Genomic DNA, 26,586 nt, shown 5'->3' with positions numbered 1-26,586 from the left:
CTTCTGACTTGAGTGTGTATTCAAAATGATTATGTTAAAGCAATTTAATTAATATAATGAATCGGTAATATTTATCATTTTGTATTATGATATACATTTTAGGTTTAATTTTACATATAAAATGTTTCACTTTTGTGATGGTAACCACACACATATCATCACTAATTGTATGCAGCAGATTTATGCGCAAAAACTCATGCAACTCTAAAATGATCATGTTATTCTCAGTGCATGCTCACCACTGGATCATTCAGCCATTCTTGTCTAAGATGTCAACGTGAGAGGACAAACAATGACAGCGTGCATGTGGAGCATGCCTGGGGCATGAATTTATGCTCATGTGTGTGTGTGATGTGAGATTTCCCTTATGGATGCTGCATAGATGCAGTCAGCAGGACTGGTAATTACCAGTTGTCTAAACAGACAGATGGAATTAAGGAGAGTGACTGGCAATTTTCCGAACGCTTGTTTTGGAGCAAGGAGCTGGAGAGCGCAGGAGCGAGCGAGAGAGAGAAAGATTACCTGACACTGTGTGTTAGCACCTTCACTTGACATTTTTATCTTTCACTCTCCTGTCACTAGCATTAGGTGCTACTCTTTCACCCTTTTGACAGGATACATCTTGCCCTCTGGCCTTCCTACTTCTACCTTCCACCTTTCCTTCCTCTCCCTTCCTTTTCCTCTCTCTGTCTCTTTCCTTCTCCTCTTCTCCCTCTCACCGAAGAGAAGGTCATCCAGGCTAGATGCCCTTCTGAGATGGCTTACATAACTCAGGCTGACATATGGATCTTTTAGTACGTTTTTGCACAGTAAACTCCAACTGTGCTCAGCTTGGGCGGTGACGGCTCCCTCCTCAGTCTCCCTTCGGTGTGAATCATGTCAAGAAACTGTCATTTGCAGTGACCCGTGTAAAAGCTACAGCTGACATGCACTTATCTTAAGCCACTGATGCTTGGGTGGTTTACGCACATTGGCCAATTAGCTACCAAGGGATTACAACCTGTGTTGTGTGATGGTAGGAAGAATTGTCACACAACATCTGATTGCAGTGAGTAGCTGTCTAAATTCAGCCACAAAAATTTTTGAACTGAATGAATGATTATCAGAATGAATTACAATCAATCTGTCTGAAATGTACTAAACCCAATGTCTGAAATATACACTCTAAAATATACACATAAAATATAATTGTTATATTTGTATATAAAATGTAATATTAAATATATAAATTATCAAATATATTTTATTATATAAACAACAACAACATGTTATTCTACATCCCGCCCAGTGTTGTCCTTCAAACGATATGCAAATTGAAGGCTATAAAATAAAAAGCAAGTAAATTGCTTTAAAGCTGCTCGTCAAAAGTTTTAAATCGGGCATAAATCACAAAAGCACAAAATAGATGTTATCTGGTATGGTGAATGTTCTGTATACATACATTCCTGTGATCATAGTAACATGTTAATGCCATTTCTTTATCCTCTACAGTAAGAGATGTTTATCCCTTGCCTTTACAGTTATTTGTTATACATGTATATTTAAGCCTAAACATAAACCTCTGTAAACTGATAAAAAGTAATATTTAATCACAAATATTGCCCGCTATTCTATCGCATTTACGTCAGAGTTGCCAAATTCATATTGTATTTTTGGGCTTGTTTTTTAAAAAAGTGGCTTATAGATTCATGCAGTCTCGGGGATGCATTTTTTTTGGGTCACAAACCCACTAACTGACTATTTTTTTGACCAGTCTATTTTGACACCTGAAATCTAATATCATCTGATCTCAAATTGATTCAGCATCTTTTTGCCATTAAAAGCTGCTCTTTGTTGCTTTCCTGTAGCTCAGTGGTTAGAGCATGGCACTAGCAATGCCAAGGTCATGGGTTCGATCCCAGGGATTGCATATACTCAAATACAAATGTATAGTAAAATGCAATGTAAGTCGCTTTGGATAAAAGCGTCTGCCAAGTGCATAAATGTAAATGTAAGTTGTCACAGTTATCTGGACTCATTCACCTTTAGTTTTGTCAGTCCGTTAGTTTTCATCAGTCACATGTTCCTTTGTTTGAGTTTTCCTGCCAGTCATCAGTTCCCATGGACACTCATCAGACCATTACACCTGTTCGTCATCTCTTCATTACTGTGTATTTAAAGGGTTAGTTCACCCAAAAATGAAATTCTGTCATTTATTACTTACCCTCATGCCGTTCCATACCCGTAAGACCTTCGTTAATCTTCAGAACACAAATTAAGATATTTTAGTTGAAATCCGATAGCTCCTTGAGGCCTTCATAGGGAGCAATGGAAACTTCTTCTCTCAAGATCCGTCGCTTTATAATATTAATATTGAACCACTGTACTCACATGAACTGATTTAAATATGTTTTTAGTACCTTTATGGATCTTGAGAGAGGAAGTGTCCATTGCTCCCTATGGAGGCCAAACGGAGCTATCGGATTTCAACTAAAATATCTTAATTTGTGTTCTGAAGATTAATGAAGGTCTTACGGGTGTGGAACGGCATGAGGGTAAGTAATAAATGACAGAATTTTCATTTTTGGGTGAACTAACCCTTTAAGTTCCTCACGTTCACTCTGTGTTTGTCGGTTGTTGCTCATGTTCGTGTGTGGACACGCTGTTACTTTATCTTCATTATTGTAGATTATCTGAGTTTGTTTTCATTAAAGAACCCTTTTGTTTATTGAAACCATTTTGAACTCTCCTTCATCTTCGTCATCTTCATCTGGTAACAGAACAACCGACCGAAAGGATTTCTGTGATTGCCCTGGAGGGTGTTGATTTTTTTTACTTACTGAAAACTTCTGTCATCTTGCCATCACCAGCCCCTTCGACAATGAGACCCTTAAGTCACTGTTCAGGATCAGTGCGAACTACCACCATCCCATAGACCTCCCAGACACCTCTGGACTTAACTGGAGGGACGCCATCATTCGGTGTTTTGAGAGTGTCTACCCCCGGTCCAGAACACAGCTGGACCCAGAGAACATTTCACCACCTGTGACCACAAAGGAATCGTGTGTGCTCCCCACAGACAGAGAGCTACCACCCACTGCAACATGGGTGGTAGCCTGAGGGCAAGTGGACAGCGCTGACCCTCGCCCCGGAAGAGAAGTCCCCCAGAGTGTCTGACCAGGGGTGTGAGCCCACAACATCAGTGGCCGAGGATATACTGATGAAAATAGAGACTGAGGACCGGCTGATGGACTTCAGTATGGAGGTATCGTCTCCCACCCTATCCCACTCCGTTTCATGTTCCTCATCACTGTCCTTAGACAGCACTATGGACTGTAATTAGGTTATTTCTTCAGAACCCTCATCACTGTTTCCAGACAGCACAAAGAACTTTTTTGACTCTTATTTGTCTTTTTTTAAATTTTTTATTTCTCATCACTGTTTTATTCAATATACTCTACCTTCGATCTCCTTGTGTCTCCATCTGCCTCCCTCACCACCCTACTCAGCCAATCTTCCAGCCCATCTTCCAGCCCCACCTCTGCTGGAAATGTGCAGCCCTTCAACATCTCCTGTGATACCATACTGTGACGTCGAGTTGCAGGTCAAGGAACCTCCATCAGAGCCTGAGCAAGTGGAGGCAGAGCAGAGGCTCTATGATCACCTTGCTCCATCTCTGCTTGTCGACCTGTCAGCTGCACTTTGGCACCGTCACCTTCGGCTCCACCAGACTCTACCGGGTTCCCTCATTCCACTGACTCCCCCTTTGTCTGTCATCACTTGGACTTGCAGATCTTCTGCTACACTCCATTCCTCCACCTCTACGGCTGCAGTGGGCTCCTCTTTCCCTTTGGGTTCACCTTCCATCACACTGGCATTGCCTCAGTCCTTGGGCATTCTGGCCTCTCCTCAGATGCTCGTCGCCACGGCATCACCTAGGTATCCTGTGCCAGCGTTGTCGCTCTGTTCCATCGGCTCTATGTCTGTGCCCTGGGATCCATCAGCTTCTCCTTCGATGGTCATCCTCCAGTTGACGTCAGCCTCCATGCCACCTTGTCTCCTCCTTCATCTCCACCATGGGCTGTCATTTCTAGGCTCTGGTCTGTGCCTTTGGACATCTACCACCATCGCTGCTGGGGTCTCGTTGTCCGTCTGTCACCATTCTTCCGGCATCTACCATCACCATCCCTTCGTCTGCTCCTTTTGCCATCCCTTCGCCACCTCCTTGCCTACCTCCAAAGCTCGCTCCCTCCATCCTTCCCTCAATGCTGCTTCTACAGCACAAGGTCGCACCTATTACATTCTGTAACAGTTATCTAAACTCATTCACCTTTTCCTTTTCATTGGCTTTCAGTTTTGTTTTCATCTGTTACGTGTTTCTTTGTTTGAGTTTTCCTGCCAGTCTTCAGTTCCCATGGACACTCATCAAATAATCACATCTGTTTGTCATCTCCTTATTATCACTGTGTATTTAGTTCTTCATGTTCACTCTATGTTTGTTGGTGATTCGTGTTTATGTGCAGACACGCTGTTACTTTGTCTTCATCATTGTGGATTATCTGAGTTTGTTTTCATTAAAGAACCCTTTTGTTCATTGAATCCATTTTGAACGCTTCATCATTTTCATCTGGTAACTCTTTTGATGCAACAGAAAGCCTTTTTTTTTAAATAATAAAATTCATAGCCATCAATACACACATATGTAGATAATCCTATTTAGATTATGCATGAGTTTATGTGTCTTATGAGTTTTGTAGACCGTAAAATCAACGGTCCTTAAATAACAAGCCAGGGAGTTGAAGGCCTAGAAAAGTTTCAAGAAATTAAAAGGAACTATGTTTTTGGAAGAGCATTATAGAAAGCTATATGCCCTACCACCCAAAACCAGGGGTTGCCTAGTTTGGGCTTGTTTTTTTTTTCAGTCCGGGTTGCTTATTTCTCTAGCAAAACATGGGAACACTGGTTCACATTCACTTTGTGTGAAGTCTGTTAAGATATTAACACATTTTTGCTGGCTATCAGGATATGCCGTGTACAAAATGGCAATAGTTATATGCATTCATAACATTTACAGATAAGGATGTGGCAGTAAAATGTAAGTTATGCATTGGGGAAAACATGTTTTAAACACCTGACAGGCCAAGTGATGAACTATTCGAGTTTGTTTGAAGCACTTTATATTAAACATTCTCATGTTTTGGACAACTCAGTTCATGTGCTTTTCCTGCAGCACCTCACTTTGTTACCTCCTCTATTATTCATTTGCATTTTGTCCATTTTCAAAACTGTAAAGTGGTGTTGGTTTTCCCACACAAAGTGCAAAGACTAATCAATAATGTCATTTGTTGTCAGTCATTTTTCATGATTGGCTATCAATTTGATCAGTTATTGCAGGCTAATTATTTTCACACCTACTGAATATCATTTTTAATGACTGTTGAATGTTTTAAAACCAAATGGCATACAATCTTAGGAAGAGCTTTAGACAACTTGTAGTATAATGTTTTATGTAGTGGTGTTAATAATGTACCTTAAATGAATAATAGGAAAAACTTCTTTCCCCCGGTTTCACAAACAAGCTAATGCCAGGCTAAAATGCATGTTTGAGCTGTTTTAACTGAAAGCTTGAAAACTGAAAACTTACACTAACAAATCTTAAAATATGTCAGTGCCATTGTTTTGTCTCAAGATGCACACCAGTAGTGTTTTTTTCTAAGGCATGCTTATAAAAGCTACTTAAATGCCCAAATTGAACTAAGGCCTAATCCTGACTTAATCTTAGACCTGTCTGTGAAACTGGACCTTAGTTTCTCAATCTTTGCTAGGGTTTATATGAGATATGTGCCCACTGGTCACTAAAGTTGTCTTTATGTTAAAAACAATAATCTTAAAGTCATCTAGATGTGAAAAATACACTTGAAAAAGCGTGCAAAAAGTCTAATTAAGACATTCATGGGAAAAATCTGGGCTTTAATGGGCTAACATTTTAATGGCAGGTGGCTGCAAGCATCAGCCAAATCCATGGCGTTGTTCACACCACACACATCTGCAACAGTACTCCAGCCATAAGAAGAGACAGACGATCCGTCTCCTCTGAGAATCATTGTAGCATATCACTCTCTGGGGTGCTCCTGAAATCCATTTTTTTCCTCATATCTGCCACAGCTGATTCAGAGGCACACCTGTTATAAATGTCCTTGTGTTTAAGATGCAGCTGGTGTTAGAAGAACTGATCCTAAATCAGGTGTGGAAGTAAAATTGAGATTTGACTGACTTAGGGTTGATATCAGTGGAAGTAATGTGTCTCAAAGCAGGTGAAACGGGGCCTAAGGGTACACTAAACCTTTTAGAGTCTGAAAGCTGGAAAGAGGATTTCAGTGCTATGTGTTAAAGTTTGCCCGGAGGAAGGTTCTGGATTGTGCAGGGGGCCTTATTAGGAATAAAAAGGTGCTAAAATGGAAATTGTGGTGTAAAATGGCAAAGAATCAAGATTTAACACATAAGAAAAGAATGGCCTAATGATGTAATTGGTTCACTAAGTGTAACTCGTTCCCTTCTTTTTACCCATTTAAAAGTCTGGGGTCAGGATTTTTTCCTTTATTCTTTGGGTCACTCGATTTATCACAAGATGTCTACAGCATATCAGATATTATGGTATTGTAGTTTTTGTATCAGTTTGGCACACTGTATTTATTTATCTTTTTTCTTCTCACAGGCAGGAATGATCAGAACTGAGCAGGAGGAGTTTTTCATTGAGCCAGTGGAAACGGGACATCATGTGATGGAGCAGGAGGAAGAGGACGGTGGCCGTTCTCACATTGTGTACCGTTCCGCCGCTGTGAAGAAGCCTCCTGTTAGCTCACTAGCTGCAGACTTTCACTCAAGAGGTTAGTCCGCTTAAGCAGCTTTACTTGCTAGCGTTTATGTTATCCTCAAATTTTGCCGTTCCTTTTTTGTTATGTAGTTGTACCATTGTTCCAGCTCTGTCTAACATTTCAGAATTTCTAAAGCATTTACACTCTAAATAATTTCATTCCATTTCTAGCAGTTACTGTCAGCTTGATTACAACTAGTGGTTTATGTGGTAGACATGCTTAGTTAAACCAAAGAGTCAAAGGAGGCCTCTGGTCAGCTTGGATTTCACTGATTGGATCATCATCCACTGGCTGCCCAGCCGAGTCCAACAATATGTGTCATATTGCGTGTAATGAACTGCCATTTTGAAGAAGGAGAGTGTTGTTTTCCAAAGTGAGTCATGTAATTTAATGGATTTTCTTTTTGTTATGAAATCTGTGAATACTTTAAAACAGCCTCTCAGTAAAAGTTGTTGTATTTTTTAAGCAGTTACATCTTAATGGTAGGTAAATAACAAAGTTTTTGATAAATAACCACCTGTTTTAAACAGTATATTAAATTCCCCCTGTAGTCAATAATTTTATCCCTTAAAACTCATCTTTTATCACAAAAAAATTCTTCATGCCTTAACATAGCTTAAATGTAAATCTACACCCTTGCTTCATTTTGTATACGTGGATGATTAAATATGCTAATTAGCCCCGCCTCCGCTCACTCACACCAGCTCAGAGATCCACTTGGTCAACTTACTGAGGTAAACGCTGCACAATGGTATCACTTTTTACAACATCGGACACATAACGGTAATTAATAAGATTAGCCTTTTGCTTGACTGCTGTTACACAAACCATATTCCTGTTCGCGAGTCAGACAGCTGTAGTTATATTGCTAAATCTACCCGAGTTTTCATATCAACAGAAAAATATACCAGGATGACCTTCTCTTGAAACTCCCCTGCTCCAGAGCGGTTATAGTTAATGATATGCTAAAGCCCGCCCACGCATTGATGTGATTGGTTACAAGGTAGTTTGTGACGTCAGTTTTTTTAAACCGCATATTTGATACTGTCTTTAAATCAGTGCAGTTTTAATATATATATATATATATATATATATATATATATATATATATATATATATATATATATATATACATAGGCCATGAATTAACAAATTGTTCCCATGACTTACTAATACATCAGCATGTTTTACTAATTCATTCACTCGTGGCGAGGCCAGAAATTTTAAAGGTCCCGTTTTTCGTGGTTTTTTGAAGCTTTGATTGTGTTTATAGTGTGCAATATAACATGTGTTCATGTTTCGCGTGTAAAAAAACACAGTATTTTTCACATAATTTACTTATCTGTATACCGCTGTTTCCACTGTCATAAAAACGGGCTGATGACTTCCTTGTTCTATGAAGTCCCTCCTTCAGAAATACGTAACGAGTTCTGATTGTGCCAGCGGTTCCTGTGTTGTGATTCGACAGCAGTTTAGCGCTCCTTGCCCGGAAAGGTCACGCCTCTTACCATAACGTGGAGATGCATGCGCTCAGTGTTATTGTAAACATGTCTTTAATTTTACCCTATCAATTTGAGCCGGAATCAGACCCTGTGATTGGACTGCGGGATGAAAATAACAGCGTTTCGACGACATGGCGACAAACACACTCTACAAACGCAACTCTTGTGTATTCCTGTGGGCGGAGGTTAGTCAAAAAACTGTTTTAGTGACGTCATTAAAGAAGGAAGTAGAGGGATGTAGTCCAAACTGGCCGTTCGATGTAGGCGACTTCTGTTAAATAAAATATCTCGCTTGGCATTGAACTTTGAGCTTTAAAATTTTACAGATTTTATTTATACTCTAACAACAACATTACACACTAACTAAAGTTTGAAACATGGGATCACGAAGAACGGGACCTTTAAAGTAAGTGGACTTTGGTGAAATAGGGTGGACCTCAGTACCTCTCAAACTAAAGTAAATGATTTTACAATACATTTTTTTGTCTGAAAAAGAAAAAGGTCAAAAATAGTAGCTGAAATATATGCCTAAATTGAAAATAAAAATGTGCCTTCACTTGAAAATATGATCTGTTAATCATCATACGTAACAGATAGTTTTGTGTCATATCATTGAAAAGGTCTCAACTAGCAGAATACAACAAGCATAGTTGTTTCAGAGACCAACAAAACCAAGTAAACAATATAGACATGCAGTTTTTGGGCCGCGTTTTGGTTTGTAGCTTCACCAAACATTAGTAAACCAAAGTAGATCACCTAAATTTATTTAGAGCAGGTATTCTCGATTCAAACGAGCCCTAACAAAATGTAACACTACTCTTAAATCTTGAGATAATTCTCATAGAGTGGCATTTACATGCTGCTTTGCTAAAGCTATAAGACATCCGAGATCCGATCGCGTCAAGATGATGACAATGTTGTAGAGTGTTCTTTTCATTTGACAATGTCAGGAATGTTTCTCGGCTGGGTAAAGCAAACCAAGTTTTGATGGATGAGGATTGCAATCAAGGTAAAGACTATTGCGGTGATATGCAGGAATCGTACAGTAAGCACACATGATTCCGATATATTGATGAGCAAACAAACCATGTATTTGCTCTCTCGATGCACTGATCACACATTGTATTTATGCACAGACACATTTCACTACATTCATGTTGTTTCCACACATATTCAGAATAATGTTTTGAATCGTCATGTGTATGTTGCTGTGTTTAGTAAAACTGGATAGATCCGTGTACTGTAGTAAGTATGTAGTCAGGTCAAGGTGGTTGGTTTTAGGGTTTTTTTGGCATCTCCATATGGTCCTGTTTCTTATTGCAATTTGACTTGTCTAAAATGTAAACAAGCTCTTTGCTGTTGCACTGTACACATACTATACACTATGGATTCTACAGAATTTTTCTAGAATGTTTTTTTTTTTTTTTTATGGGTGCTTTTGGCTTTGGTGTTTTCTTCAATTCATGAATTCATCAATTATGGAGTCCTTATATCATTTGGTGTCCTTTTGGACTCTCCAAGTGTCCTTTTTGGAAAGACACTTAAATTTACCTTGAAAAAAGCTTGCAGAAACAATCTCATGGTTTAATTTGCTGGATATAGCAAATTATGACAAACTTAACATGCTAAACGAGATAAATGGTGTATGCTTAATTTCATGTATGTGCAAAATGTGATTAAAGGATTAGTTCACTTTCAAATAAAAATTTTCCTGATAATTTACTCACCCCCATGTCATCCAAGATGTTCATGTCTTTCTTTCTTCACTCGAAAAGAAATGAAGGTTTTTGATGAAAACATTCCAGGATTTTTCTCCTTATAGTGGACTTCAATGGACTCCAGATGGTTGAAGGTCAAAATTACAATTTCAGTGCAGCTTCAAAGGGCTTTAATGAAGAATACGGAAAGCAGAAGCATGTGCAAGGCGATCATTTGTGTTTATAAAGCATATACAGTTGTATTATTTTTCGAAAATGACCGATCGTTTCACTAGATAAGACCCTTATTCCTCATCTGGTATCGTTTAAAGCCCTTTGAATCTGCACTGAAACTGTAATTTTGACCTTCAACCGTTTGGAGGCCATTGAAGTCCACTATAAGGAGAATAATCCTGGAATGTTTTAATCAAAAACCTTCATTTCTTTTCAAATGAAGAAAGAAAGACATGAACATCTTGGATGACATGGGGGTGAGTAAATTATCAGGAAAATTTTATTTAAAAGTGGACTAATCCTTTAATCGCAATTAAAACGTTTAATCTATTGACAGGGCTTTGTACTATTTCAGTGTGAAAGGTGTTTATATGACCAAAAATCAGCTCCAATACACATAGTACACATATGCTAAGGGATTTTGAGCTGTTTATCTGATGTTATAATCCTTAGTAAAGAGTGAGTAAATTAAATGTCATATCACAAGGTTTAAAAAGTTTTAAAAGTGTTTCTTTCTTTCTTGTTCTTAAAAGCAATTTTGAAATATAGGTAGCTTTTGAGCATTTAACCATGCTTTCAGTTTAATGCTTACAAGTGACATTTTGCAGCTCTGCCAAGTATCTGTTCTAGAGGAGATGTTGTTAGCACCATTTGGTCATGTACCTATTCAGGAGGTAGAAAATCAATTCCAAGCCTTTCTTCAATTGCTCTCTGCGTGCACAAGGCTTAGTCAAGTTTCAGCTGTATTTTCCTCCTCTTAAAATGTGTTTATGGCAAAGCTGTTTCACGCTTTCAACCCAAGCTGCGTGTCAATACATCTGTTGTCTAAAGCCCTCTGAAATGAGTGACTATTGGCCCTTTAAATTTTTGCTTTTTTTTTTGGATATGTTTCATGGAAAGCAAGTGCATTCATAGTCAGTGAATTCTATTTATTTATTTATACATTTTTGCACCTTCAATACAGCTTTTAAGACGGAAAACAACATGCACAGCCAGGAAGTTTTAGCATGATTTACAAAAAAAAACAACAACATTTGGTTTCATTTCTTGTCAGCCATATGGGAAAAAATAACTGTTTCACAGGCAAATAAACAATTATGCAATTAAATATTGGTTCTTCATAACAACCCGTTTACAGTAGCTGGGTACTAAAACGTTCAAATTAAAAGGACAGATAAATAATATTTTATTTTGAATTGAATAAAGAAGCAGATAACAGATTTTCATTAATTAAAATGAAAGCAATAAATAATTGTCTAGCCCTTACTTCCTGGTTGATTATGGGGAAAAATATGTTTACTTTTTACATAATATACAGTATGAATTTATTAGTGTTTTAAAGGCAACACTTTACAATAAGGTTCATTAGTTAAACATTAGTTAATGCATTAACTAACATGAAATAACCATGAGGAATACATTTGTTACTGTATTTACTAATACAGTTGTTCATTGTTGGTTCACAGTGCATTAACTAATGTTAATAAGATTATAATAATGTATTAATAAATGTTGTAATTGACATTAACAAAGATTAATAAATGCTGTATAAGTGCAGTTCATTATTAGTTAATGTTAACTAACGTAGATAATTAATGTTAACTAGTGAACCTTGTTATAAAGTGTTACCGTTTTAAATTATTAATTGCATTGCATGTTGCACTGTTGGTGTAAAATTTTCGCAAAAAATAAACATTTTATTTTTAGCACAATTTTAATGTGCAAGGACTTACATATATTTAATACATACATATAATATTTTATTATTAAATATAATGATATGATGCCTTAATAATTAAATATAATAATTAATAATATTAAATATAATGCTATATATGTTATATAAGTATATTATGTTTTTTTACCAAAAAATTAAAAATGATACACTGTAAAACTTTACAGATTTAGCATTTTAAACCCATTTGAACTGATTTTGCCAGCTTATTTGTTGTTATTCAGATATCTGAAGTATATCATAGAAATTGTAATATTTATGTCGGAACTGATAATCATATGTTGATTCATCTTACAAACAATGGTCACATTTTACATTTAAATGGACAAATCTGAAACTGGTTGTAGGATGGTATGAATCATGTATCTACTTTCGACCCTTGACTACCTTTACCAATCTGATAAACTATACTAACTAATGCACATCAATGTGTGAATTCCCTCAAAACTAACATACAATTCACATATTTACAGATCTCTGTATCTAGCTCATAGTCTCATAGTCTTTTTGCTTAATGGCCTTGGATATCTGAACAGACTCACTCAATGAATAGTTCGCCTTTGTGTTGACTTAATTTGTTTGCCTGTTGCTTAGAAAGATTTTGCGGTTTGTCCTCGACAACATAATTCTATGTACTGTTCTGTGTGTTTCTCCATTTGAAAGAGATATTAGTGACAGAAATTATGGAAATATTACATCCTTGGCAATCAGAAGAGGATAATGTGATCTTCCTATGTCAAGCCGGGTTCACATAGTAAGCATGTTTTAGTTTGCCTACATACTAAAGTACCAGACAGACACTGCAAATCAATCGATTTCAAATGGGGATGATATGCCGTAAGAGAAAAAAAAAAAATGCAAGAGTTTGCAAAAGTGATCCTCTGTCATGCAACCAAAAGTTGCAGAACTTTCCTAAATGTAGAACAAGAGCAGCAATGTGCCAATCGCAAAAAAATGTACTCGATGAACAGCAATGCTTATGTTAAGTTTTTGCGACCAAAAGGTGTCACTTCACTTTTAATGTCCAATTGATCACCTAAAGGTCAATCAATTGTGACCTTTAGCACTAGAGGTGTTGACACAAAAGTGCTCTGGTATAAGAGGCATCATAACTTGCAGTTGTTGCTGCATTGTGTAGCTGTGCATTGAACGGGTCCTGGAGTGTGCGGTGAATATGAGGGATTATGAAAGTCTATTCTGAGAGCTCTCGTCTGACACCACAGCCGTCAATAATAAAGGAATAAAAGCAGCTGTGGAGAGGAAAAATGAGTTTCCATAAGCGTGCGTGAAGAAGGATCTGGAAAGCGACAGATCTTAGCAAAGCGTAGTTTGGTGATGCTTTGTCAGTGACACCTGCTTCTCAGCTGATTTTTCTGTTATGTATTTGAGATTTGTATTTGCATGCTTCTCTTTCTGTGTAACACCCTGCAATGATAATAATATCCATATTGACAAACCCTGTTGTAAATGCATTTACATACATGGATCTCTGTACACATGCACAAACTATTCTCCCTGTTGCTTGGTGAGCTGAAGTGTGCGCCTATGAAGTGCTAGGGTGAGTCTGGATGGCGTGGGAAGCGATGCTTGGGAGGTGGTCGTGCTGCACTCTGCTGTGAAAAAGCAGAGTTTTTCATGGCCAGACGGTCATGTGATGCAAAAACAACATAACCGAGTTGTTTTCCTGCTATGCTGCATTTTAACTTCTCAGAATTCATACCAAGTACTGTAGCACCATCGATTAACAGCATCACTGTTGGAGCAGATTAATGGTTGTTATGGAGGTGAACTAGGAAGTTGAATCTTTAGGATTTAATGTTTACCATGGTATAATTTGTTGAACATGAACATTATGTAAATGAACTTTATGGTGGTTTATACCAACAAGGGCTGGGCAACATATTGAACTATATGTTCACAAGAATTTTAAGCAACATTGAAATGGTGTTTTTTTAAAATGGTTTTATTGTCATTATTGTCATTAGTTCCCTTTCGAGAGCGGTCATTTCAACACTGCGTCAGCTACTGTCTCATATGCAAATTTTGATAGGCGTAAGCTCGTCTCTGATTGGCCTAGGTTCGCCTATCATACTGAGCTTCTAGTGGCGCCGCCCCTCTGTGGCTTGTTATCTTCTGCAATTGGTGCAACTGCTACCTTGCAGCTCTCACGGCGGGACTTCATTCGGTTCCCGCAGCGTAGCTGACGCAGTGTTGAAGTCACCTCTCTCGAAATGGAATGTCTCCGGTTATTATCGTAACCTCGGTTCCCGGAGATGCGGGAACGAGACACCGCGTAAGCCGCCGTGCCCGCCGCTCACTCAACTTACAGCGTTCAGTCGTGATTCTGCTCTCCTCTCTTTTTATACTGCCAGGATACCCCGTCAGTATTTGCATGCGATTTGCATATCGCGCAGAAATTGGCCAGTTTTTCTAACTGCTGTTAGCCTATAATATTCAGGAATTTTGAAGGAAAGGGAGTTCCTGCACCGTAGCTGACGCAGTGTCTCGTACCCACCTCTCAGGGAACCGAGGTTACGATAGTAACCTGAGACATTTTGCATGTTACTGCATGTTAAAAAAAATGACATAATCATTATAATCACATGGGTAGTAGAGAATAGAGGGCCAAGTAGCCATGATTTCATAGATGTTATTTAAATCCTGTGTGACAGAATCAAATAATCACTTTTTTATTCTCTAAAGCAATAAAATTGGTTTTACATAAACTATTAATTCATCGACAACCCTCTACAATACAAGTAAATCACTTGCGACTAAATCTTCCCTGTGAGCGACTAAATAATGTCTATCATTAACCATTGGCTAATAAATTCTTAGATTCAGGATGACTTGCATCTGGACATGTTTTTCCGCACCCATTTGATTGACAGGATATAATTGGCCTTGATCATCAGCTGTTATTAAACAGTCGGCTTTTATCAGCTGGTACCGATTATTGGCCGATACATTGGTGCATCTCTACTTATCCAGAAATTTTTTCCAGATTTTTAAAGGTGTATTGTTATTTCGGTGTATATACATGAAAATAATTATCCCCTCTCTCTATATATATTTTATATATATATATATATATGCTATTATTATTGCTGGGTGATATAGCTAAAAATGTTTCAATATTTTCACCTTATATATATATATATATATATATATATATATATATATATATATATATATAAGGTGAAAATATTGAAACATTTTTAGCTATATCACCCAGCAATAATAATAGCACTTTGTCTGTTTCCAAGTCTACTCTATGTGGATTTCATGTCCCCTCTGTTCTCCTCTTTATCAAGAGAATATTCTTTTGGTCAGTGGACTGAGGCATGCACAGACAGATGGACCCCCATGAGGCGTATCCCACAATGCATCACCTGCTTCGACTGCTGCCTCACCCTCAGGATGTTCTCCAAGCAAATACAGTTTGTCTGGTTAACTCTGTACTTTGTTTTTAATGGTCATGCTTCTTTTTTTCTTGTCTTGCAATGAATTTGAGCTCTTTTTGGGTCACTGTTTGATGGTTCATTTGGTAGACCAGAAGTAGACAGCTGTCGAGAGGGTTTAATTTTACACAGTGTCTGTTTTTCTGGCCTGTTTTGTTGATTTTGTCTGGAAAAAGTAGGTTGCAAGTGAAGCATCCAACAAATTAGTGTAGTAGCACTTAATTGTCAATTGTTATTCTGTCCATATTGGCAAATCTTTTTTGAGATGATGTGCACCACCCACATGAACAGGATAATTTAGTGACTCACTGAATCTCATGTGTCATATTTGGCGAGTTGTGTTCATTGTTTCATATGCTATTTTATGATGTAAAAGCAATTTCCATATCACTATTTCCATTGCAAAAAGGGAAGAATAATAACACTTTGAATCTGTCACAAAGGATTTTAATAAGATGGTACTCTTCATAACAATATTCCAAAGTCTATTTGGCTACCTGCCGCTAGTGCAAAATTGATTTTCATATCAATTTTAAAACATCCAGTAATTAATTTTCATTTATTGCCACACAAGGTCCAGTTTTTCAGGTGATGTCACCTTACAGCGACACCATTAGATTATTATTGGAATGATCCCTCCTGAATAACTTTAGTGTCTTGCAGGAATTGAAACTGCAACCTTCCGGTTGCCAGTCCTGAGTCTAAACCACTACACCAAATATTTTGCTGAATCAATTTAACTTATCTTTTCCCCATTGTGGCTGTTTTTTCAAGCAAACCTGCCAGTGAAATAAGCAGCCATTTAATCCTGGTTCTACAGGGCAGCCTCCTACACAGTGACTGTCCAGGCCTATTACATCATGTCTTGGGAGAACTGCACATGTAATGGACAGAAGTGAGGAAAGAAAACGGAAACATAATCCTGTTTTCCATTATTGCTTTTTTTTGGTTTGAGCCAAGTGTTTTACCCGATGGGTCAATGAGAGGTTAGTACTGTCCATCTCTTTTAGCTTTGATAGTTTTAAATGTGTTGTGGTGGAATTTGCTGTATAAGCTTTAATGAATGTGGAGGAAATGCTTGGGGTGGAATGGTCACATGCACACACTCCAGTATAAATGTGTCACACACACAGAAAAGGAGATGCTGGGAAATCATTGAGGAAGTTTATTGCAAGAAATTTAACAGTCAAGCAGGTGAGTATGACTCAATGATAGTTCGTGTGTAATAGTTCAACAGGTGCAGACAAGAGCAGTCCACAAACAAGTAGTATAATCCAGAGAACGTAGAAGATCCACAGGTTAGTATGTCTGAGTATGGTATTTATGGGTAGTCCTGAATAGGTGTAATGCAGGTGTAGTGAATCAGAATTCGGGTGACAGAGATCGAATGAGCGGAGTGATAGGATCTGCTGCTGAAGATGTTGCTGACTCTGTGACAAAATGTTATCTCATTCAAATAATAGTTGTCACACATGCACAGATGGCATCTTGCAAAACTAACAGGAAGTCAGTGAGAAAGCAGCTCCACAATAAGTAGGGTTGGTACTACTTGAGATTATGTGTATGGCTTTTTTTCTTCTTTTTTTTTGACAGACTTTGGTCTCTGTAAGATTCTTCAAAATTTCTCCTTTAGCATTCCACTCATAAAATAAAGTCATACTAGTTTGGAACAAGATGCAAATGTCAAAATTTTAAGTTTACATCCAGTTCTTATCGAGCTGTACCACAGATGGACAAAAGGTTGTTTTAAACATCAACTCTCTTGCACCTGTTGAATGCCTGAGTTAAACCTCATCCTATCGATCTGGTCTTCATTCTAAGTTTGTCCCTGTCTCCCTTAGCAACCCACGCTCTGATCTGCCAGTCTGTAGGGACTCACAAACATATAAAATTTCAGCCCAGCAGAGATGCTGGTTTTCATTGGTCACGAACAGGAACTGTGAGGACACACATATGGCCTTTGAACAGCATCCATGTAAAACAAAAATCTTTGGGTTGGACCTTTGAGAAGAGGCTGTTTAACTCATGTTTTCGTAGCTACACCCAGACTACCACTGGGTGTAGTTATGAAGATCTACAGTATCTATCTATCTCTCACCTGTCTCTCTGTCCATCCATTCATCCATCCATCCATCCATCCATCCATCCATCCATCCATCCATCCATCCATCCATCCATCCATCCATCCATCCATCCATTTTTGGTTCCCCAAACATTTAGAATGGTTAAATAACAGGTTTTGTCTTAGTGTTAAGAACATTTTAATAATCTGATGAATCCTTTTCCACTATAAAGAACCTTTTGTGCAGTGAAATGGTTCCATGGATGGTAAAGCTTCTTCATGGAACTGTTGATGCCACTAAAGAACTTTAGGGTCTTTGGGGGTTTATTCCTTTTCCTTTATGAACCATCCAGTTGGTTTTCTCCCTTTCTCCACAGGTGGTCATGTGGTATTCATAGCTACACCCATGGTATACCATTATTTCAGTCCTGCCATTTCCATCTGTATGTTCTGTAACTGAATTTGTTTGAACTGGACAGATTACAGGGCAGCACCAAAGCCGGTTTTAGTGGTCTTTTTATGGGATCTTGACTCTAGAACATCTGTTCTGAAAGGCCTAATATTACAAAATAATAACACACCCAGTATTCCCAGAGACAGACCCAATGGACTTGAGCACTGGAGGAAGCAGCTGGTTGTAGGAACACTTCCTTCACTGAAACTCTATAATTTCCTCACAAACTCTCTCTGTGTCTCCATTTCTGTCTCTCTGCCTCTTTCTTACTTTCATGTTTCCATTCATTTGTAACACCTGGAAAAGGGGTCATATTGATTATCAGAACAAGGTGTTTGATTCCTTTTGCACCCTGTTCTCAGAGCTTTTGCAGTATGTACTATGAGTATGTGCTGCTAAAATCCTGCATATAAATGACTTATTTAGCAAATATATAGGCAATATCCATCTGATCACGTTGAATATTGTCTGGATACTAAAAGGAATGTTAATGGCAGGTTTTAAAAGAGGGTCTTTGTTTTGAAATACAAGCAGTCTGTATTGTACAATATACTATATTTTTCTTTTTGATATGCTGGTATTTTTCAGATAGTATGTGACATAATGTGAGTACTGAGCTCATTTCTCTCTCCTTCTTTCTTGCCCTACATAATATTACAATTTAGTTTTCACATCCTCACAGTTTAAGTTACAACAAAGCATATTCTTGGCTGGTCTATCACCATATAAACCAGAATAACCTCCACTGCACTCAAAATAACTTTTGCTCGGGAGCCATGTGCTGTCAGATGCTTGAGATAATTCTTGAGACTGTTTCATGTGAGAGTGATTCACCTTGGAGTGCTGTTCTCTGTAGGTCTGTTATTGAGTCATCACTCTCAGTGCCACACCACTATCATTACTGGGAGGGGGGCAGTATGGGAAATAGCAGGGTGTGTATCCGCCTGAGCATCTGGGATACACATTAAAAAACTGATGATTCCAACTAGCACATGAGCACATGAATGCACATGTAAACACTAGGGCTATCAACTTAATTACATGTTAATTTGGTTAATTAATTATATAAAACAATGTGATAAAGAAATGTAATAATACAGTATGCATTTAAATAACATAATAAGGACTCTGTCTGATAAAATAATGTCTTAAATTGTCTTCATTGATGGTCTGCAATGTAGTTCCTTTAAGAGTTATAAGGAATTAGCTCCCCATGTTATATTTTATATATATATATATATATATATATATATATATATATATATATATATATATATATATATATATATATATATATATATATATATATATATATATATATATATATATATATTTTTTTTTTTTTTTTTTTTTTTTTTTTTAAAAAGAGAGGGAGAGAGGGATAAGAGATAAGGGGGAAATACAAACATTTAGAAAATGTAAAGATTTTATTTCCAGGGTTGATGGCATACATATCTAGTAACAATTTTGTAGCCAATTTAATATTAAAGGTATAATTCACTCAAAAATGAAAATTCTGTCATCATTTACTCACCCTCAGGTTGTTCCAAACCTGTATGAATTTCTCTCCTCTGTTGAACACAAAAGAAGATATTATGAAGAATGTCGTAAACCAAACAGTTGATGGGTCCCGTTGACTTCCATAGTATCCCCCCAATACTGTGGAAGTCAATGGGGCCCATCAACTGTTTGGTTACCCATATTCTTCAAAATTCATATGGGTTTGGAACAACTTGAGGGTGAGTAAATGATGACGACAGAATTTTCATTTTTGGGTGAACTATCCCTTTAATGTTCTTGTTTTATTGTAGAAATAATGCATATCTTTCATTGTATGTGTTTTCTTGTTTAACGAAAAAATAAACATTGCAAATTATTTGGTTATTTATTTAGTTTATCTTATAATGAATTTGTTTAGTACAGAAGCAACTATTTTACCTTTTAATGATAATTTATTGAACCATATTATGCTTGTTATCACTGCATATTTGGTTCTTGTTTAAACAAATGAATGGGAAGCAATTGAGAGTAACAAAACAAAACACCTGAGAATTTTTGTTTTTGTTGGGAAATGGTAGACAAAGTGACCACAGCCGTTGCAGGCAAATTGGGTAATAATTAGCAACTGTTCAGAATTAGCCATGGCGTTGTGTTTATTGTGGATAATTTTTTTCCCCCAACCAGCCTAAAAACCAGTGCTGATTTGATCGTGAATATGTTTTGACATGTTTTGTTTTGAGCCTTCTTTAGCTGTCCGCACCTCTGAGTTTCATTATTTGATACATATGTCATGTTTTTCATTAAAGTTCCACTCCAGAGTTGCTGGGAACATGGCTATTTTAATAGATGTTCACATGCCCTTAATTAGAGATACTCTGGGGGTAATTGAATGCCCAAATGACACCTCTGGCCTATTAGAATTCATTAATGTGTTGTGATTAGCATTCACAGCGCTCCCCGGAGGCATTTGAGGAGAGATCATTTTGAAGCAGGAGGTCTGGATCACACGTTTCAAAGATGCTACTGCAGAGTCTAGATTATGAGTGTCAAAACTGCCGCACTTATTCGTGCAAAACCTCTTTGAACCCTGATAACCAGTGCTTTTTTAAAGCGGGTGTAATGTTTATATTCTGCTGACAGTGTATAATTATATTTGAGATCAAGTTTTCAGATGATGTTTTGAACTAGGGTGGTTCAGAGTAGTTTCCTCAGTTCCAGATGGTTTACTTGGTGTGATTATGACGCGTGTTAGTTTTGAGCATGAGTGATATGTTTATTTGGCAGAGAAGAAGGATTTGATGTTGATAGTAGCTCATGAAAAGCATCTAAATGGTTTTGAATGTGTAGCTGGCAGGCAAAACGCCCAATAACATTCTACTGGCTTTGATTCATGGGCGTCTGGCGTGTCACTCCTCAGTTTGGACAAATTTAGCACATTCATGTGCACCCATCAATCTACTATAAGTGCCCTGCAACTTATACTCATATGCAAGCATTTTTCATTCATTTACAGTGTAAGGGAATATAATTTATAATGATATAAGCAATATGGGAACAATCATGTTAAGCGGGTCTGGTTGAAGAGGGTACAAATGTGATGGTGATTTTCTTATTAACTTATTAATAAACAGATTTAAAGAAATAATCACAGGCAGTGAAAGTTTATTTAGCAACGGCAAACTAGTTGTACATTGTAATGCTGATAGCACATACCTAATAAATGGATATGAAATTAAAGTTATGGAAAAGAAAGAGACCATAGAATGACATGGCATGCATGGAACTCGCAGAGCTATGTAGGAAATAAGTTGCTTAGGACAATGTAGCTGTATAATTGTCAATTATGCTATTTTATTCTATCTTTCTATCACTTTCTTTCCTCTGTGGAATGCAAAAAGAAGGTATTTTGAAGAATGTTGCAGTTTTGGAAGAACACAAGGATGAGTAAATAATGAATTGTCATTTTTCTGTGAACTATCCCTTTAATATTTGTTAGTGTTTTCTCAGGGAATAATATACCATCCTTTTGATAGCTTTGTCCTTCTGAAATGTTTTGCACTCTTTCAAGTGTTTGGAAAAAGAAAAAAGACTGATTGATTTCTGCTGAGAGTACTGATGATGGTCTAATTAGAGTTTTGACACAAACATTTGTGCTCATTAGGGAAAGCAATATAATCACAAAATCATTGCAGCATCAGAGATCAAATAGGACAACTAGTGTGATCTTAGCAGCATTTGTGTACATTAAATGTTTGTAGGCTATTCTGGAGCTTAAATGAATAGTTGACTTAAAAAACAAAAAGAAGAATGAAAAGACATTTCTGCCATTATTTACTCACCCTGTGTTATTTTACTCTATAGCAAACCATGTGTTAATTTAAAGGGGACCTATAATGCCCCTTTTACAAGATGTAATATAAGTCTTATAAGTGTCCTCAGAATGTGTCTGTGAAGTTTCATCTCAAAATTTCCCAAAGATCATTTATTACAGCTTGTCAATTTGCCTCTATTTGCCCCCTTTTTGAGCAAAAACACGTTGTTTTTGTGTGTCCCTTTAAATGCAAATGAGCTGCTGCTCCCGGCCCACTTTTCAAAAGAGGGCGGAGCTTTAACAGCTCATGTCTCAGTTGCTCAACAACAACAACAAAGCTGGAGAATCTTATGCAGCCAAAATGACGATTGTCAGTAATGGTGTTCAGCCTTACATTGTTCAAACCAGAGTCAGACACTGATGGAGAGACTCAGGAAGATGTTACAACTTTTAGAATGCAACTGGACTTTTCTGAATGGTCAGTGGATAAATTTATGTAGTTGATTCAACTCAATGACTAGCGTGTGCCGTCATGTTAATCTTTTGCACAAATCCAGCATTGAATTGACCCGTTTGTGAAGCAGTCTGGTGTAAAATGATGGCAAGGCAACAATACTCTACTACAACAACTCTTCCTCTTCTCTAAAGCAGCCCAACATGACCTCTTCCCCTTTGTTGCAGTTTTCTGGGGCAATGTTTATGTCAATTTTAGGGTTAGTGATGTCACTAACCCGGGAAGAAGCTCATTGTAGTCCCTACCACCCGTTTGTTGTAGTCCTTAAACAGCGATTTCTTTAAAAGAAAATATCTCCCTTTGCATTGAACTTTGAGCATTGTAACTTAGCAGATGTTGTTTATGCTCTATCAGCAACATTACACAATAACTAAAGTTAAAAAAGTGAAATCATAATCAACCACCCCTTTAACATTTTCTAATCAAACAATTGTTCATGTAGATGTGCTAAACATGCAATATGTACAAAGTGTCTGCTCGAGGTATTCTCTCAGAGCTTTAGAGACCTGATTTTCCTCTGGGCTGTTGATTATTTCATACGGTATGCTGATCTCAGATATCCACCCTACAAGCAGTCAAACTGGTTAGTGATTCTGCAGTGCAGCCAAGAGTAGACGTGAGTGCAAGAAAGAAATAATGACGAAAGTGATGTGCGTATTCATATACTACTGCTTTTATTCACTGTATACGTAGCTTTCACTTAGAAGAGTGGGCAAATGTGTATAAGCCTCATTAAAAAGATGATCTCCAGTAATTTGAGGGAGCTGATTTTGCTGTCCTTGAGGCATGGCTAATTGAATGAGCACTTGTCTGATTTTTTCCCCTTCTTTTTTCACCACACACAATAGCCTGTGGCCCTGCTGACCCGTGGGAAACTTTAGACATTGCGTGAAGAATAAAGAGAATGTGAAAACATTTCAGTTCGATTTTGTATTTGCACTGCATTTACTGGAAAGTAAATTTCCAAGAAAATATGTATGTAGTGATCTTCCATTTGTAAAGGTGCATAGCCTTCTTCTGCTCTCTCCAATGGATTATTGCGTCTTTGTACCATTAGGTTAATCCAGAGGGAGTGAAGTGAAATAAAAGCAGTCCAGCGTGGCCACACAGCAAATGGTTAAGGCAATGAACCGACACCTCCACTTGCTTACAGAGTAATTGTGTACTGGGAAACCGTAGGACTACCTAATACAGCCGCCCACTTTTACTCAAGCGAATCTTATGACTGCAGCACCCAAATCAATTTTAGCCCATGCGATGAACATGATTTATTTCCGCTAGTCTGAGCTCCTTGCTGTATTGACATTCTTTAGGTTTCATTACTGTGCACCTTGTAGGGATATCCCTCATTTTAGTATCAACAGAGTTTCAGATGTTTCTCCTAAAATTCCATAGGAGAAATAAAAGTAGATAGAAATAAGACATGAGAAATATCTGAGAAAAAAGGAGTTAAAATTGAGAATGTGTTGCAAGAAACATAGAACAGCTCTTTATTGTCAGGCTGCAATCTCTTTCAAAACTCCATTATAGGAATATTTTACTGCTCAGAGGTTGCTTGTGATTCTCATTTATCTCTTTTTCCGCTAGTCTGAGCTCCTTGCTGTATTGACATTCTTTAGGTTTCATTACTGTGCACCTTGTAGGGATATCCCTCATTTTAGTATCAACAGAGTTTCAGATGTTTCTGCTAAAATTCCTTAGAAGAAATAAAAGTAGGCACAACTGAGAAAGTTCTGAGAGAAAGAATTCCAAAATTAGAAATGAGAGATCTCTTTATTTAGTTGCATAGTAAATTACGAACTAGTTTGACTACGTAGCAGTTAACCAAAGTGCAATCAGTCTTACTTTTCCAATTCAAATTAAACATCTGAAAAACTGCTGATACTGAAATGAGAGATATGTGAGAATCACAACTAAGTCTCATGAGCTTAGAAATAGCAACCACTGAGCAATGGTTTTATTCCTCTGGGATGATTTCCTCTGTTAATTCATTGTGCAACAAAACACTATCTGCACTAAACATGAAATATGAGAATGCATGTTGTGCTTGATTGAAATGGTATGGATCAATGAGATTGAAGCTACTTAAAGGAGAGAAAAAAAACTGTACCATCTTGAATGTATCTGCTAGACATAAAAGAGGTTACATTAATATCAAATGGAGACTTATGCTTGAGTCTCTTGCTTCTCACACTTGTCTCCTCCTGAGACAAAAACTCTAATACTCTCACAATGGTCTCTTTTAAAGTTCTAGAAGAGATCTCATTAACATCACAAAGTGCTCAGACTTTTCTCCTAAACCAAAGACTCTGAAGCTCTCACATTTGTCTCCTCTAAAGTTTTGAAGACATCTCCGCAATATTGCATACTGTGCTCAGATTTTTCTTCTAAACTAAAGACACTGGATTTCTCACATTTGTCTCATTAAAAGCTTTTAAAGAGACCTCAGTAACATCATACACTGTGCTTAGATTTTTCTCCTTAGCTAAAAACTCTGAAGCTCTCACGTTTGTTTTCTCTTAAAGTTTTAGAAGATATCTCAATAACATCACACAGTGCTCAGACTTTTCTCCTAAACCAAAGACTCTGAAGCTCTCACATTTGTCTCCTCTAAAGTTTTGAAGAAATCTCAGCAATATTGCATACTATGCTCAGATTTTTCTCCTAAACTAAAGACTCTGGAGCTCTCACATTTGCCTCTAAAAGTTGAGATGAGAAACCAACAACTTCACAAAGTGTGCACCAATATACCGTGTGCAGAATTATTAGGCAAGTTGATTTTCTGATCATATATTTTTTTCCAGGCACATTTTACCAATTCCAAACCACATCAATCTTAATAACTACTATTAATTTTGTATTTAATAATTTATAAGTGATATATAATTGTTCATGAAGGCTGGAAATGAAAACGCTTATATTCAGGTGTGCATAAGTATTAGGCAGATTGTCTTTTACAAGAAAAATGAGCTAAAAAGATATTTAACTCAGACTGAAAAGTCAAAAATGATTAAATACACTTGAGAAGGATGCAATACTAATGCAATACTAGAAATTGCAAAGTTAAGGCATGATCAATGGACAGCATAATGCTCATTAGGTTAGCAGGGTCAGACAAAAACAGGTGGAGAAGAAAATACACGTTAACTGCAAAAAAAAAAAAAAAAAAAAAAAAAAAAGAATTAAGGTGAAGAATTAAGTGTGAAACCACTTAATGTGAAAAGTCTCCAGAAGTGCAAGGTGTCAGGATCTCAGAGACTTAGGTTAGGTAAAGAATCCTAAAAAAAGTCCCCCACTTAATAAGAATCACTAGCTGAAGTGTTGTAAAATACATGACGACTGTTTTTTATAGGCTTTATAGACAGGCAGATTGAGAGTGACTCTTGAAGGACCAGCACCACATCCTCTTGTATCACTGTTTGAAGAATTTATCTTCCACAATCTGGCAGTAAGATGCGGGAGTTCATTTTTAGTCCATCTCCTATGGAATAAATCTTGCAGATATGGAATAAAAATGATCTTCCAAAACTTACTGCCAGAGAGCCAAAGTCTTTAGCTAAGTAGAAAAATCTGAGCACAGTGTGTGATTTTATTGAGATATCTTATGAAACTTTAGAGGAGACAAATGTGAAAACAGCAGAGTCTCCAGCTAAGGAGAATAATCTGAGTATATTAAGTTGATGAGATCTCTTCTAAACTTTAGAGGAGACAAATGTGAAAACAGCCGAGTCTCCAGCTAAGGAGAATAATCTGAGTATATTAAGTTGATGAGATCTCTTCTAAACTTTAGAGGAGACAAATGTGAGAGCTCCAGAAACTCTAGCTGAGGAGAAAAATCTGAGCATAGTGTGTGATGAAACTGAGATCTCTTATGAAACTTCAGTAAAGACAAGTGTGAGAGCTTCAGAGTCTCTAGCTAAGGAGAAAAATCTGAGCACAGTGTGTGATGTTGTTGAGATCTCTTTTTAACTTTAGAGGAGATGTGAGACCACCAGAGACTAGCTGAGAAGAAAAATCTGAGCACAGTGTGTGATGTTGTTGAGATCTTTTCTGAATCTTTGGAGGAGGCAAATGTGAGAGCTTCAGAGTCTCTAGCTAAGGAGAAAAATCTAAGCACAGTGTATGATGTTTTTGAGATCTCTCTTTAACTTTAGAGGAGACAAATGTGAGACCACCAGAGACTCCAGCTGAGAAGAAAAATCTGAGCACGGTGTGTGATGTTTTTGAGATCTCTTCTAAAACTTTGAATGAGACCATTGTGA

General features: G+C 37.3%; 1 protein-coding gene across 3 annotated transcripts in view; it reads left to right on the top strand.

The window, feature by feature from the left end:
- LOC125259363 (A disintegrin and metalloproteinase with thrombospondin motifs 2-like) overlaps positions 1-26,586 on the top strand; it is a 196,322-nt gene that overhangs the window by 74,591 nt on the left and 95,145 nt on the right. For all 3 annotated transcript variants that reach the window (XM_048176979.1, XM_048176981.1, XM_048176980.1), the window contains exon 3: positions 6,695-6,866. In XM_048176979.1, the coding sequence (XP_048032936.1) occupies positions 6,695-6,866 (172 nt within the window). The remainder of the gene's footprint in view (positions 1-6,694; positions 6,867-26,586) is intronic.

Source organism: Megalobrama amblycephala, linkage group LG23 (assembly GCF_018812025.1).
Source record: "Megalobrama amblycephala isolate DHTTF-2021 linkage group LG23, ASM1881202v1, whole genome shotgun sequence".
NCBI classification, from domain to species: Eukaryota; Metazoa; Chordata; class Actinopteri; order Cypriniformes; family Xenocyprididae; genus Megalobrama; species Megalobrama amblycephala.
Note: the sequence above shows the minus strand (reverse complement) of the source record. Positions and strands in the feature narration are given on the sequence as shown.